The sequence below is a fragment of the Malania oleifera genome, chromosome 2 (assembly GCF_029873635.1).
Source record: "Malania oleifera isolate guangnan ecotype guangnan chromosome 2, ASM2987363v1, whole genome shotgun sequence".
Classification (NCBI taxonomy): domain Eukaryota; kingdom Viridiplantae; phylum Streptophyta; class Magnoliopsida; order Santalales; family Ximeniaceae; genus Malania; species Malania oleifera.
In genome coordinates this window covers 6,409,201-6,424,992 of record NC_080418.1, presented here as the reverse complement: position 1 = coordinate 6,424,992, position 15,792 = coordinate 6,409,201, and the positions used below count along the sequence as shown (strand labels likewise).

The following is a 15,792-nucleotide window of genomic DNA, read 5'->3' as shown; positions in this document are numbered from 1 at the left end:
TATATATATTTTTGGGTCATCACAGAATGTACAGTAAATCTCATTGGACCAAACAGCGAGATTACGTCAAGGCATTCCAAAAAATATTTTTTCGAATAAGGTATTATTTAATATATTATTTTAAAATAAAGACAAATTGGGGAAAAAATACTTGAGGAGATCCTCTATAAGCTTTGTGTTTATTGTGTAATCACATTTGGGTTTGGGCTGATGCTCTGCAACATGGCCACATGGGTCTTGCAGGTTATAAAGTTCTGTTTGTTTGTTTTTTGTAAAAAAGAAATTGTCATAAAAATTTAAAATAAATAAATTATTTTTTTAAATGGGTGACTTGCTATCCGTTTTTTAAACGGACGGGTTAGGATTTGCATGGTTATTATCCATTTAGTACTAACCCGTTTATGACTCGCCCCGTTGGCGACCGCCCGTTTTGCCACCTATAATTCCAATCGGTTAAAGCGGCCCATTTTTTATTAACCCGTTCGTTCATTAAGCAGGGAAAGGTGACTAAGCAGGGAAGAAAAGCGGGACGGGAAGGTGACTAAGCAGGGAAGAAACCCTAGAAATGGCCGAGAAATTGGCTCCGGAGAAGCGTCACAGCTTCATCCATGGAGGTATCTCTCTCTCTCACTCGTATCACAATTTAATTTAATTTTTAGCATTTTATCATTTTATACCGTTCTACTATTCCTGTTTTGTTGATCGAATACTTTTAAAATTTTCTTTGATTGGCATCGCGAAAGTAGTTTTACTGCTTTAACGAGCTGCAATTGATCGGATTTTCTAATGCTGTAATAAACGATGTCTAATATTTTATCACATTCGATTCAGGTCAAAAGGTTTTCGAGTGGGATCAAACGCTTGAGGAGGTAAACATTTACATAACTCTTCCTCCGAACGTTCCTTCAAAGCTGTTTTACTGCAAGATTCAGTCCAAGCACGTTGAAGTTGGGATTAAAGGCAACCCTCCATATCTTAATGTCAGTTTGCATAAATTACTGTGTAATTTTGTTTGTTCTTTTTTTACTCTAATCTAATGTCTACAAATTACTGGTTTCACAGCATGAAATCACCTGTCACGTGAAGACTGATTCTTGTTTTTGGACCATAGGTAATCAGTTTTGCTCATATTTCTTTTCCTTTACCCTTGTTTGGTTGCTGAGATATGTAAGGTGAAAGTGCCTCCTCCACCTGGTGCCGGGGTGAAGAAGTGTGTCATGTTTTATGTGTTATGATGTTTTCTTTCCCCAAAAAGGGGAATTCATAAGGGGGTGGGTGGGGTGAAGAAGTGCTTTGAATTTTGTCTTATTCTGTTTTGTTTCCCAAAGAAGGGGAATTCATAACTATGCAAATTACTAAGCTCAGTTAGTAGAAGCTTTTGTTTTCTAGCTTCATGGATTATGATGATATGTATCAAATTTAAGAACGGGATGTTTTAGCAGCATTAGTAGTCACATTGTTTTTTGGGGTTTAAATGTGGCAGAGGATGATACCATGCACATAACACTGCAGAAGAGGGACAAAGGTCAGACATGGCCGTCTCCTATATTAGGCCAGGGTCAGCTAGATCCTTATGCCACTGATCTTGAACAGAAGCGCCTCATGCTGCAGAGATTTCAGGAAGAGGTAAGTGAACCTATTACTTCTCCTTGAGGTATTAATGCAGTTTTGCTTTGGAAAACCTCTAATAGAACTTAACAAGAATAAATCAAAGCAAGCATGCAATATTTAATGTGTTGGGCACTTCAATGTACCCAAGTACATGATCCACGCAAAATCTGCAATTGAAAAATCACACTGAATCCCGGGTCCCCCATACACTTGCTGGCATACAAAAAATTCATAAAGAAGAGGTTTCTCAATGAACCTGTCTATCTCTTTTCTTATAGATATATCACTACATATTTATAAACTCTCAAAACCAGATCTGGATGAACTAGGACTCCTTATTCTTTGAAGCATGAGCATATGCAAAATAGGAAACTGAACCAATGAGGAAATGTGGTTTGAAACTGATTCAAAGCAACAGAGAAAGTGAATCCTGCCACAACTGTCCAACCTCCTCCTGTAAGAAAATTATAGAAAAGAGGAGCTTTGCTCCGTTATTAATGGAGGACCAATGCTTAACTAGAGGCAATCCTTCTGAAATCACAAAACAACTTGTCAACTCCTAGGCAGCCCAAATTAAAGCTATATTTCAACTGCTTGGTTTGTTTTTAGTCATCTAGTTCCATCCATCTCGTGTGTCATCTAGTTCCATCCATCTCGTGTGTTATTTATGTCTTCCTTTTCACTTGTTTTTGATTCGCATGCTGTTGGCCTGTTGCTCATATCTATGGGCAAACTTTGTGGACATAGGCTGAGATCTCAGGTAACATTGGTTAAAGAATTGTATCTGAAACTTGTTATAAGATTCAAATGTGACTCTTGGTTTGTATTGTCAACAAAAATGTTTGTTTATTTTTGTAAAAGGTCAACTTGTAATTTTCATTTAGATTTTGTATTTAATAGTAGTAATGATTGTAGAGTTTTTATGCTATTATTTAGAGAATTTATTTTAAGTTAGTTTTTTGAATGAGAATCAATAAGATATGAGGTAATTAGGTTTGAATTGTGATAATTTTTTAATTCCATCCTTAAGAGGTGAGGAGCTCTTTCTCTACCTCTTGTATATGAAACATTAGTCCTTCAGGATGCATTCAGCTTGGTAGCTAAGGTTTATAGGAACTGGACCAAAATTACCCATGCTTGTATTGCACCATCCATTGGATAGGTCAATTATTCAAAATAGCAAAATACATTTTACTACAAAAGATTAGATCAAAATAAATTCTTCTATAAAGTTCTTTTCGAATAAATGGGGAAACCTTCTAGAAATTTTCGGTGACCTCTAGGCAATGTAGCATTCCCCTAACAATGCTGCAAAAAAAAAAGAAGCAAGCCTTTGCTGTCTTTCTTTCCCAAATTGACATCAGAGGCAGATGACTAACACACTACCCCCAACTCCACACCCCCAAAAAAAGGAAGAAGGATTGAATCTTCTTCATTAGAACCACCACACCTTTTCTTCAAATAGAAATTTAAAAAGAGCAAAATTGTGCTGTGCAGCACAGAATTGGAGGCCCAAGCTGTTCATTGCACCCACCTTTCATAAAATGCAACCGAAGAACCCCAAAATTTGCAGAGCAAATTAAAACTCATAGATGCAATTTGGAAATTCACGACAAAGGGAAGTACATGCTTTTCAATTCAATTGCCAACCAGAACCGGTACCTGCAGACCAGAGAGTACACAAGCATCGTGGAAAGAGTTGCCAGCACCTGAAACCACTGTGAGAACTTGATATAGAGGAAGGACATGTGGATGAGGATGAATTGGTTGAAGATCTAAAAGTAGGGGTGTTCATGGGTCAGGTTGGGCTTAAAATTCCATCTTATTTGGTCTTGTCGGTTCGGGAAAAAAGTCAATCTTAAGTCGAATCATTGAGGATGCAATTTGACTTGGTGTGGGTAGGCTTGATTATCAAGTGGGTTGGTTTGGATTGGCGGTTTTAATTGTTTTAAAGCGAACTAGAAAAGAAAAAAGAAAACACAAAGGAATACGTATGAGAATTTTTGCCAAACATAATATGTTACATTGAAAACACTACTTAAACTGGTGTCATTCTTATTTAAAAATATAAAAAAACAGTTACAATAGTATCAATGTAATAGTATGAGTAACAAACTGAGTATTTTTCTATTTTCCATTTTACATTAATAATACAATATAAAGAAGGTTCCAAAACTAATAAAAAATTTATGTTGATTAACACGCATACCATTAACGAAATAAAATAAAATAAAAAATGAAAATATGTTTATTATCTTCCAAAATGACTAAAATATCATATCTAAAAGCATTACTACTATAAAAATAAAATTGAAAATATAAAAATTAAAACAGTCTAGAATGCTCGTATACATCTCATAGTGCATCTTATGTATTCTTTCATAAGTCTTGGATAATTGTAGCCATATATGTACAGAAGTAGTTCGGGTTGGGTCGGGTGGATATTAGATGCTAAACCTGCAACCAACCCCATATGATTGGGTTATGCAAAATAAGAAACCGCCGACCAATTCATAAACCATTTGAAACCAATTTTTTTGGTTGGTTTGCTTTGGTTTGGTCAGGTTGTTGAACAACCCTAGCTGGAAGAATGGAAGTCAGTGGTGGCAAAGGATGGTGTAGAAGGGGTGGAGAAGGTGGAGGAAGTGGGAGAAAAAGAAGGCATATGAGGGGGTGCTGGAGCTGGGGGCATCTTTGTCCTATTTCAATTCTTTTTTGGCTTCATCAGGGCTGCCTGCGGACAGGGACTGGGGCATGTCTTGGCCAGTTCTATTCCACTAGCATGTTGTACCAAACATAGGCTATTAGCCCATCCTAGCCTTACCACTGAATCAAACACACCCATATTGTTGATCTTGGCTGGATAAATTGATAGTTTCAGCTCTTTTGTGAGTTTCAGTGGTGCTATGAGATTGTCTTTAGAACTGCATGAGGTGATCAACCTATCTCTACTTGCACTTTCTGTTATTCTTTTTCCTCTTGGGTCTAAAAGTCTGGTCACTACCAGATTCATCCTAAAATATGGAAAGATTTCCTCAGCTATGGTCTTGAATTATGATTAAGGCTCAAGAAATTGATATTTGAAAACCTTTTCCCAACTTGAGTGGGGATTTCTGTTGCATTTTCCAAAGAAGCTGTTTCATCTTGTTTGATCTTTTATCCTAATGACTGAACTTTTACTTGAGTTCTGGTTTGCTTGTTAAAATGCATTTGGCCATTCATTTTGAGAATTTGCTTTAGTTTGTCTAGCAGGGTACAGCTGATAACTAGCAAAGAAAGACATGAACTTTCTCTATATGCATTAGGCAGTTTCCAAATGTGGGGAGTGGAGGAATATGTTGGGAGCCAAGGCTCCTAATCCTGGATTCTTCCCGATGGTTTCTGCATTGCTGCTTCACTATCCCATGTGCTAAGCTTTCTCAACATTTTTGTTTAGCTTGATTGTGGGGATCATGGCGTTGCATGTGCCACACCTCCCCCTCCCCCCCTCCTTCTCCTCCCCAAATAAAAATTAGCTGAACACATTTTCACATATTATATTTCAATCTTATTGTATGTATTTTGCCAGCTTAGCCTCTGATAAAAAAATGTGTTTGGCCACATAGCTGTTTTCAAGCATGCTCAAACATGAATTTTTGAAAATTGACAAGTTGAATCATTATATGTAACCTACCTAAATATCCAGTTGTCCTTACTAGTTGCGTGAACCTAAAAACCAAGATAAAATACTATAGGGCATGGTTTACATATAGTTACCTCATGGCCTAGCGCATGGTTACCGCATGGCTTAGGACATTGTTACAACATGGTTATTGCATGGCCTAGCGCATGGTTACCACATGGTTACCATATGACCCAGCGCATGGTAACCACTTTGTTACACTATGGCTTAATGCATGGTTATCACATGGTTACTGCATGGCCTAGAACACATGCATGGTTACTGCTTGGTTAGTGCATGGCCTAGCATGCATGGTTACCACATGGTTAGCATATGATTTAGTGCATGATTACTGCTATGACAACTCAATCACTCATTCGAAAATGTATGACATGACAATTTATAACACAAACACACCACACCAATGGAGATCTGGAAAGGGCAGGATGTACGCATTTTTGACCTCCATGCTTCAAGAGACAGTTTATGTGATTTGAACACCTTTAGGTTTTGATGTAGCCTTGATGCCATTGACTTAAGGTCACTCTCGAGATCAATCATAATTCATTCTAGTATATTAGATTCATTAATATTAAAAAATAATTTTATGATTGGTAAATATGCACGCATTGTAGCATCACACACACATTGGATATTGTGTTTAAAAAATGCATAGTGGCAAGTTTCCAGAAGTTTGTTCTGAAAAAAGGGTTGTTCCTCATTCTTTGCTTAAGTATCTACTTGTGGAATTTTAAGGAAGTGAGTCTAGGAACTTGTAAGATTGTTGTTGAAGGTACAACTGCATTATTTGCTTAGAAGGGAGTCAAAAATAAATAAATAACTACATAAGTAGAAATTCAGAGAATTGAAAACAAATTACTTTAGGATTTGTTTGGTATCATTGTTGTTTTTTGTTTTTTGTTTGTGTTTCTCTATAGTGAAGAAACATGTTATAAAAACACGTTTGTTTATGTTGTTGATTTTTAGCTGTTTGTTAAATATTGAAAACCAAATTTTATGATTTTCAGTTGTTTTGACAACTTTTTGTTAGAAATTTTAATATATAGAAATAGTTTTTTGGATTAAATTATTCATTTTGTTCACTTTTAAATTAAAATGAAAATTGAATGATCATATTAATCTAAATATAATTAAAAATAAAATATACATAAATTTTAAGTCAATTATAAAATATTTTTACTATTTTTCAATTGTAATGTCTAATAAATTTTTTATTGTAAAGTAAAATTTAAAAGTAAAACAATTAAGGAAAATAAATATAATAAATTTTATTTTTATTCTAGTAATTTTTTAATATGTATTATTTATAGTTTAATTATTTTAATCATATTTTAATAATAGTATTTGATTTAAAGATGAAAATGAGCATTTTAACTATGTTTTTAATTTATTTTAACTTTATTAATGTAGACCAAACATATTGTTGGTTTCTTGCTTTAGTTTCTGTTTATGATTTTTTGATTTTTGTTTCTCTAATTTTTGACAATAATATCAAACAGCTTCTTACTTTTTCAAAAAATGCAAATTTCGCCTGTTTTGGATTCTCGTGGTGATTTTTTTTTGTTTTTTCATTCCGTTCAATTTGGTAACAAAGTGCTTCTTTCTGCAGAACCCAGGTTTCGACTTTTCACAGGCTCAGTTTACAGGGAACTGTCCTGATCCAAGGACATTTATGGGAGGGATCCACTCTGGTTGACAATTATGGTATGCCACTGGCATGGTGAATCATGTACGGTGCCTTCTGTGAAATAAGATATGGATAATAGTTGCATGTTATAGTTATACTACCATCTGAGTGCAAATGCTCCTTCCCTTCGTGTTTTCAATCCATATAGTTTGTGTTCATCCACTTGATGTAGTATTTGTAGCCCTACAATCTATGTGGTCATGTCAAGAGTTTTTTCCCTTTTTTGATTTTTTATTAGTAAAATATTAATTAACGGTTTGGTGGGAATTTTTTTCCCATTTTGATGGGTCCCAAATCTTGTTAGATGATTCACCGAGTTTACTTTGAATCTCGCTGGACTAGCCAGCGAGTTTTGCTTGGGAAATGAAACGTCATTTGACACTTGACAAAACTCCCTGGATGAAGTCTCCTTCCTCCTCCATTTTCCTCACGCACATGTAGGCAGAGAGCAGAGCATAGTAGCAGTTGGCTTGGGAGATTGGACAGTTGCAGCAGGTGATCGTTGGAGGGAGGAGCTGAATGTAGCTTGTAGCTAGTACGTATGAGCTAATTGAAATATGGATATTCTTAATGAAGTTTAAATGCAAAAGTTATTCAAGGAATGTGCACATTGTTAATGATTTTTTTTTTCAGAACATTTTGATTGTTTTTTTCCAATTTTGTGTAGTAAGAGGGACAATGACAATAGATATAAATTTTCCATATTCAACATAAGCAATTATTTTTTAAAAAAATATTACATTTTGAAGTAGGCAGTATAAATTTCATTGGATGGTTCAACTAGATTTAAAAAAAAAAAAACTCGCTAGAGTCTGCCACTTGTCAGCAGTAGGCTACAAAACTTGCTGGATGGTCCAGCGAGTTTTCTCTAAATCTCGCTGGGACAATCTATGGGGCGCATCAAAATGGGAAAAAAAGTTCACACTAAACCATTATTTAATATTTTATTTGTTTGCCTAAAATGACTTTTCAATATTGTTTTGATGATAACAAATAAAAGATGATTTAATGTGTTGGTTGAGTGATGATGTTTCAGGATTATTTATAAACAAAGTTCAAAAGAAAAGGAATGGAAAGCACAAGGACTCAAGTGCCACATTTATATGTAGAATGATCTAAAGGAAGTTCAAAGCAACACCAACATGAGTAAAGTGTATGTGGGAACTTAAAGCTAACTCAAGCTCAAGTCAAAAGGACATGAAGCAAAATACCATGGAAGACTTGAAAAATAGAGTTTTGGGCTTTAAGACCAATATTGTAAGTATTTCATGTTTAAATATCTCATGAAATATTTTGAAACTTTTTTGGGTTAATTATGGACTTAGAGACCTTATTTCAAATTTCAGAAAATGTTTTATAAGTAATCAAAGTAAGAGAGCAAAAAGAACTTTTGAAGACAAAACTGAAAAATCAAAATATGGTCTATCCAGACGACTAAGGTGTACGTCCAGAAGACTGAAGAGTTGCCTCAGAAGACTAAAGTTTAACTTCAGTGTACTAAAGAATTTCTTCAGAAGATTGAAGAATAAGTTCAGTTTGCTGAAGATTTTCCTGTTGAAACACAGAAGAAGCAGTATAGCCTTAGAAGACTAAATCCTTCAGTTTAGTTGTTTGACCCTGTATCCCGTTCAGATTTTTCAATGTTTTAAAAATACTTCAGAAGACTAAACCTGACACTTCAGTCTACTGAACACTGTTAACGGTTAGATATTTTAAATGTTTTAAAATTCATGTAAAGGTTTTTTGTGACCCAAATTTTATGAATACTTGGGAAATACTCCGAGTAATCTTGAGCAACATGAAATTACTTTTGAGAGCCTATAAATAACACTCGTTTGGAGAGGCACACTCTAGCCTAATTGAAGGAGGAATTTGTTAACGGTTTGCTCTGCCTGGAAAGGAGTGCTCTGGTGGAATCCTTAGGTGGTATTGGCTTAAGACGAGGACGTAGGTTAAGGATAAGCCGAACCTCGTAAAAATTTTGGTTTGGCTCTTACTCTACTCTTTTACATTCAATATATATATATTGTGTGGTGTGTATGAGTGCAGGTTGCTGGAAAAACAAAATCCAAGATTAATAAGAAGATTCTTAAACTTAAGAAAGTACGTTTTGATTAAACTTTTGCGAAAACTCACAAGGGAGTATGTTGTTTAATCGTATGCGAAAATCTTAATCAAAAGAGTGCAAACAATTTTCATTCAATATAGGGCTTACATATATTCACATGGCTACAACCAAATACTTTGAGCAGAAAATTGCTGAAGTATTGCAGATTATATTTTGGTTGGGTATTTTGGTGGTTGATTACTTTAGTTATTGATTGGTTGTTGGATTGCTTAAGTTTTTGTTTACTTGTGTTGTGATTGGTTTGTAGATTAATTGAATAATTAAGCTTTGCTATGTAATAAACAAGTAGTTAAAGATTCTTGAAAAGAATACTAAGAAAATTTTAATAATCCAATCCACCCCCTCTCTTGGGACTATACCTTAACTTTCAATTGGTATCAGAGCGGGGTTGTAGCAAATCCTAACTAAAAGTTACATAAAGATCTATATGATACACCTAGGAGTAGCTTCCTTTGGAGAGGGTCAATCATCAACTAGGTCTCCTATCTTTTGTGGTATAAATTATTTGAAAACAAAGAATGGGGATATATATTCAAACCATGGATTGGAAAGCATGGAAGGTTGTCACACATGATGACTACATTCCTACTAAACTCGTAGATGACAAAGAAGTTCCTAAAAAAGAAAAAGACTTGAACGACAATGTTTACAAAATGATGAAAGTAAACTCTAGTGTCATGAATGCACTATATTGTGCTTTAGATGTTAATGAGTTTAATAGGATCATGACATATAAGTCAGCCAAAGAAATTTGAGACAAGTTAGAAGTAACCTATGAAGGAACTATAGATGTTAGAAATAGTAGAATCGACATGCTCACAAGTGAGTATGAGACTTTCAAGATGAATCCAGATGAAACCATCACTAATATGTACATTAGGTTCACTCATATCATAAACTTCCTTAATACTTTAGGAAAGAATTACTCAACTTATGAAATGATTCGAAAAATCCTTAGAGGTCTTCCACCCATTTGGGAACCTAAAACCATAGCTATTACGGAAGGAAGAAACATTAAGAATTCCTCACTATATGAACTTATCGGATCTCTTCTCACCTATGAGATGATTATGAATGAAAGAAATGTTGAAAACAAAAATAGAAAATCTATCGCCCTTAAGGCAGTAAAAGAAAACTCTTGTGATGAAGATGAAGAAGAGATGGATACAAAGGAAATAGCCTTCATATCCAAGAAACTAGCAAAAATACTTATAAGAAAGAATAAATTTAAAAGAAAAATTCAGAACTCAAAATCAAATGAAGAAGAAACTAATAAGAAAGAAACAAAGAAAGAACTTCCAACGTGCTATAATTGTAAAGTTGGACATATAAAATTGGATTGGCCACAACTTAAGAAAGATTCCAAAAAGAAAAGGAAAAAGGCAATGAAAAAAACTACTTGAGATAATATGAATACAAGTAGTTCAGATAATGAATCAAGTGACCAAAAGGTTGCTTGTTATATGGCATGGGACGATGATGAAGGAAAAAATTTCTCATCCAAATCATTTAATGATTATAGTAATGATTCATCTGATAAATCCAATGATGAAAGTATACCATCTTATGAAGAACTTCAAAATGAACTATTCAAGATACATATGATCTTAGTTAATGTGACTAAAAGATATATATCATTGAAAAATAAAAATAAAGGTATAATGAAAGAGTTAGAATTTCTAAGACTTGCTGAAAGAAAAAAAGATTTAAAAATCAATAGACTAGAAGGCAAGAATGAGAAGGTGATAAAAGAACTAGAAGATCTAAAATCCAAAACTTCTATGGATAATGAAAAAGACACATATATTTCTGAACTAGAAAATAAAATTACTAAGATATTTCAAAACCAAGAAAAGCTACAAGAAATGGGTAAAAATACTCTATACTCAAGAATTAGTTATCTTAAGAAGAAAAAGGAGGATCAAACTAAAATAATTTATAATTTCACAAGAGGAAAAGAGAACTTTGATAGAATGATTGGTGCACAGAAAATATCTTTGAATAAAGAAGACATAGGATTCAATGGAGTTGAAAATACAAGAAAAAAGAATCTCTATATGGGGTACTTTACGAAATCCTCCAAAGACTATACTAGTACCTCTTCTAATGCTTATACTCACACTACATGTTTTCTATGTAAGAAGAAATGACATATAAAGTTCGAATGTCCATTAAAGAGGAAAGATGTGAAAACTAATCAAGTTTGGAGAATAAAAGAATCAACTTCTTCTAAACCATCCGGATCCAAGAAAGTATGGGTACCTAGATAAAAAGTTTAGTTCACAAACTAAGGACCTTAAAGATATTAGGATTAGTTGTTCCCTTTTAAAAATTAAGAAAGCTACTTAATCCAATTCAATCCAAGGATATTGAACTAGTTCAAATGGAAAAATCTCAAAGAAAAGTTTAAGAGCTTATTGACGACTATAACATTGAAACAAATAAAAACAAAAATGACATTGTTGGCCAAAATTATAGGATGATTCGTACAAGGCTTAACTTAGAAAGTATTAAGATTTGGAAAGCAATATCAATTTTGGGAATTCATATGAAATCAAAAGAAAGAAAATCTGAAGCATAATTGAGCTTATTGTAGGAGTATCTTGATTAAGAAAATATATTTGAGAATGAGAGATACTTAAGTAACATGAGAACAATTTGAACAAAATTGTAGCACAATACACAAATGATAATAATATGTTCCATGCTTATATATGCTGATATGCTACGTACTTACATGTTAAATGCTAACATATATGGTATCTTAATAATGACTTGACTTATATTGATGATTTATGGTTCACTATACATTGTAAATTTGAGCATGAAATTATTGAGCATGATTATGAAACATGAATCTTGGTATGATATGATATTAGTATTGGTATCTACGAAATATATTGGTATATATGAGTATGTTAATTGATACTTGAGCATGACTGTATATTTATATCCATGAGCATGTTATGATATTGATATGATATTGGTATCCATGAGCACTTACATGAAATAAATTAATATTTGAGCATGGCATGATAAATTTAAAAGTATGATTGGTAATCTTGACACCTTCATAAAGACATAATTTATACTTCAAGAATGAAATTATAAACCTATTGAATATGAAATGCATTTCATTCAGGGTGAGTTAGACTTGATAAATAATGATATCATGATTTATATTCATTACTGAAAATCGTTGAAAATTATGATATACAATCTTTTGTATTTTCTTATACTATGGAAACTTATTGTCTATCTTTTTATGCATGTTGAATGCAAAGTTTCTGTTTTGAGCCTTCACTATATCTATACTTTTGCTTATGGTTGCTCATTGCCTTAGTATTTATACGTTTTTCTTGATATCTTACTCTTTTTGATTGATGTCAAAAGAGAGAGAAGTTTTGCACAAAAATTGAGCATGATAGCTAGACTTTAGAGTTTTATGATGTATTAAGTACTCTTGATGTAAACACTTAGTTTGTATGTTGCTTTGCTTGTATTTTCTATGCTTGTAATGACTCTTTGCTTGTATGATGACTTTTTGCTTTTTCCCCTTAATTCTTTTTGAATGATGTCAAAGGGGGAGAGAATATTGTAAGCAAAGATGAATTGTGTGGCAAATATGAATTCTAAGAATTTTAAGCTAATATGTAATGTGAGCAACATATAGATTATGAAACAAATTTGACGATGTTAAAACATTTGTTAAAATATGAAACATGAATGAATGTTCATAAGCTTGATATACTTGTTTGGTGTTCATATACTTAAAATTGTGAATTTCTTTGAACTTTATCATATTTGATATCACCTTTTAAATTTATTAAAAGACATGCTTATTGTAAGGGGGGGCCTTTTCAAAAAAACCTTCATCTTTACTCCTTATTTGTCATCATCAAAAAAGGGGAGATTGTTAACTGAAAATGGCTTTTCAATCTTGTTTTGATGATAATAAATAAATGATGATTTAATATGTGTTGGTTGAGTGATGATGTTCCAGGATTGCTTATAGACAAAGTTTAAAAGAAAAGGAATGGAAAGCTCAAGGACTTAAAAGCCACATTCATATGTAGAATGATCTAAAGCAAGCTCAAAGCAATACCAACATGAGTAAAGTGTATGTGGGAACTTAAAGCTAACTCAAGTTCAAGTCAAAAGGGACATGGAGCAAAATACCATGGAAGACTTGAAAAATAGAGTTTTAGGCTTTAAGACCAATACTGTAAGTATTTCATGTTTAAATATCTCATGAAATATTTTGAAGCTCTTTAGGGTTAATTATGGACTTAGAGACCTTATTTCAAATCTCAGAAAATGTTTTATAAGTAATTAAAGCAAGAGAGCAAAAAGAACTTTTGAAAACAAAACTGAAAAACCAGAATATAGTCTGCCCAGACGACTGAGGTGTACGTCCAGAAGATTGAAGAGTTGCCTCAGAAGACTGAAGTTTAACTTCAGTTTACTGAAAAAATTTCTTCAAAAGACTGAAGAATAAGATCAGTCTGCTGAAGATTTTCCTATTGAAACACAGAAAAAGCAGTATACCCTCAGAAGACTGAACCCTTCAATTCAATTGTTTGACCTTATATCCCGTTCAAATTTTTTAGTGTTTTAAAGTACTTCAGAAGACTGAACTCGACACTTCAGTCTATTGAACACTGTTAACGGTTAGAAATTTTAAATGTTTTAAAATTCAGATAAAGGTTTCTTGTGCCCCAAATTTTATGAAAACTTGGGAAATACTCTAAGTAATTTTGGGTAACATGAATATACTTTTGAGAGCCTATAAATATATGCTTTTAGCAAATTAAACTAACTAAGAAATTCAAAATCTATTCATAAGCTGAAAGTCTTGCTGCTCTCTCTTGCTCAACTTCTTGCAATACTGATTTGCTGAAAATTTGAAGTGTTAAAACATCCTAATTTGAGTTCTAATTGCTGATTCTCATCTGGAGAAGAAAGTTGGTGAAATCAATTTTTGAGCTTCATTCTATTGCACTTTGATATTTAATATTGAAGTATATAATGCTCTTTAAATTGTACTAATATGCTCTTATGAGAGTGTTATTTATACACAGGGATTATTTCTTGTTTCTTGTAGTGAATTGACGGTCCTAGTTGTTGGATCGTTGTACCGAGCATGGGGTATCGCTTGGAGAGGCGCTGCTCTAGCCTATTGAAGGAATGACCAAGCGTGGGGTATCGTTTGAAGAGACATACTCTAGCCTAATTGAAGGAGGGATTTGTAAACAGTTTACTCCGCCTGGAAAGGAGTGCTCTAGTGGAATCCTTCGGTGGTATTGGCTTAAGGCGAGGATGTAGGCTAAGGATAAGCCGAAACTCGTAAAAATTTTGGTCTCGCTTTTACTCTACTCTTGTACATTCGGTATATATTAATTGTATGGTGTGTATGAGTGCAGGTTGCTGGAAAAACAAAATCCAAGATTAATAAGAAGACTCTTTATAATGAACCGACCCTTTATACGGACCTAGATTGCTACCACACATATAGAATACCTATACCTGATAAACATACATAAACAACTCATCCTAAACAAGGACATACGGGTGTATCTCATACATAACTATAATTCAAATATTGCGGAAAACATAAACATCCATGGGGATTCTATTAAACATATATCAGAGTTCTAATTGTATCTTTAATACATAGGATCCATACTTAAAACATAAATTGTATTACATCCCTAAAAGAAACTAACCAGGCTAACAACCTAGTACTAGTACAAAAACTTACTCCTATCAATTAGATTCTAAGCTCCAAAGTCTCACTAGAAGAGTAGGATTGATGTCCTGAAGGACCTGAAACAAAGGTTGTAAGATTAAGGTGAGACACTTCTCAGTAAGATGGAAGATATTACAACAGCACCTGATTACATGAGTTTATACCAATTAAAATAGTTGCACAATTCCACATTCATATTAATGCACCATAGGAGATATATAAATATAATTCAGTATCGTTACAAGCGAGAGTTCCCAAGGTTAGGGTAGGGTACAGGCCCATACACTGTATGATCCCTCTATACAATACTCAACCTTGTGACCTTGCCCATTTTAGTTTTTTAAATCATGTATAGAACAATGACCAGCTTTGAAATGTCATAATATGCCTATTGACCCCATGGCATGGGTTGTGCACTGATAACTCTGACATGCCCTATTCGTGCAGGCACTGTCAAGCATCTATTATATAGTTTGACTGCCCCACCTGGTCCATTATTTCACCAATGGTCTCAATACTCCTGCAAGCCGACTATCTCTATATCCACACCGATTCACATGTATAGTTGCACTGTACTTTACTAACAATGAAACCGTACCTTTAGAAATTAGAGTATCTTTCAACTCCTTTAATCTGAAGTATCTTTCAACTTCTTTAGTAACAAGTTGTGGTCTCATTTATCATATGTACAATTTACAATGAAAACATAATAACCTGTGCCTTTCCGGTATTTTCACAATCTTATTAATGAACTAAACAAGCATTCTTTCTTTCTCTCAAACTAAGGTATCAACCGACACACGTACTCTTGGTTTACTCCTTTTTACATATAAAATTTGGTATTTAAACGACACTTGTTTTACATTGTTTCAGATAGTATAATGGAACCTTCATAACTGTATATACCAATGCATTGTAAATCTATTTAACAGCAT

General features: G+C 33.5%; 1 protein-coding gene across 5 annotated transcripts; it reads left to right on the top strand.

Moving 5' to 3' along the window:
* Positions 1-458: 458 nt before the first annotated feature.
* On the top strand, positions 459-14,578 carry LOC131149050 (uncharacterized). Of its 5 annotated transcripts, none has more exons than XR_009135119.1 (7): positions 459-614; positions 832-980; positions 1,063-1,111; positions 1,484-1,626; positions 6,903-6,997; positions 8,017-8,237; positions 14,213-14,578. XR_009135119.1 is itself a non-coding variant. In XM_058099103.1 (6 exons), exons 1-5 carry the CDS (start codon positions 566-568, stop codon positions 6,987-6,989), a joined length of 477 nt encoding a protein of 158 aa, XP_057955086.1. In that variant the 5' UTR covers positions 459-565; the 3' UTR covers positions 6,990-6,997; positions 8,017-8,799. The 5 variants fall into 5 exon arrangements, 2 of the variants coding, with proteins under 2 accessions (XP_057955086.1, XP_057955085.1); XR_009135118.1 differs by lacking the exon at positions 14,213-14,578 and adding an exon at positions 8,411-8,799; XR_009135117.1 differs by lacking the exon at positions 14,213-14,578 and adding an exon at positions 8,327-8,799.
* The last annotated feature ends 1,214 nt before the right edge of the window (positions 14,579-15,792 follow it).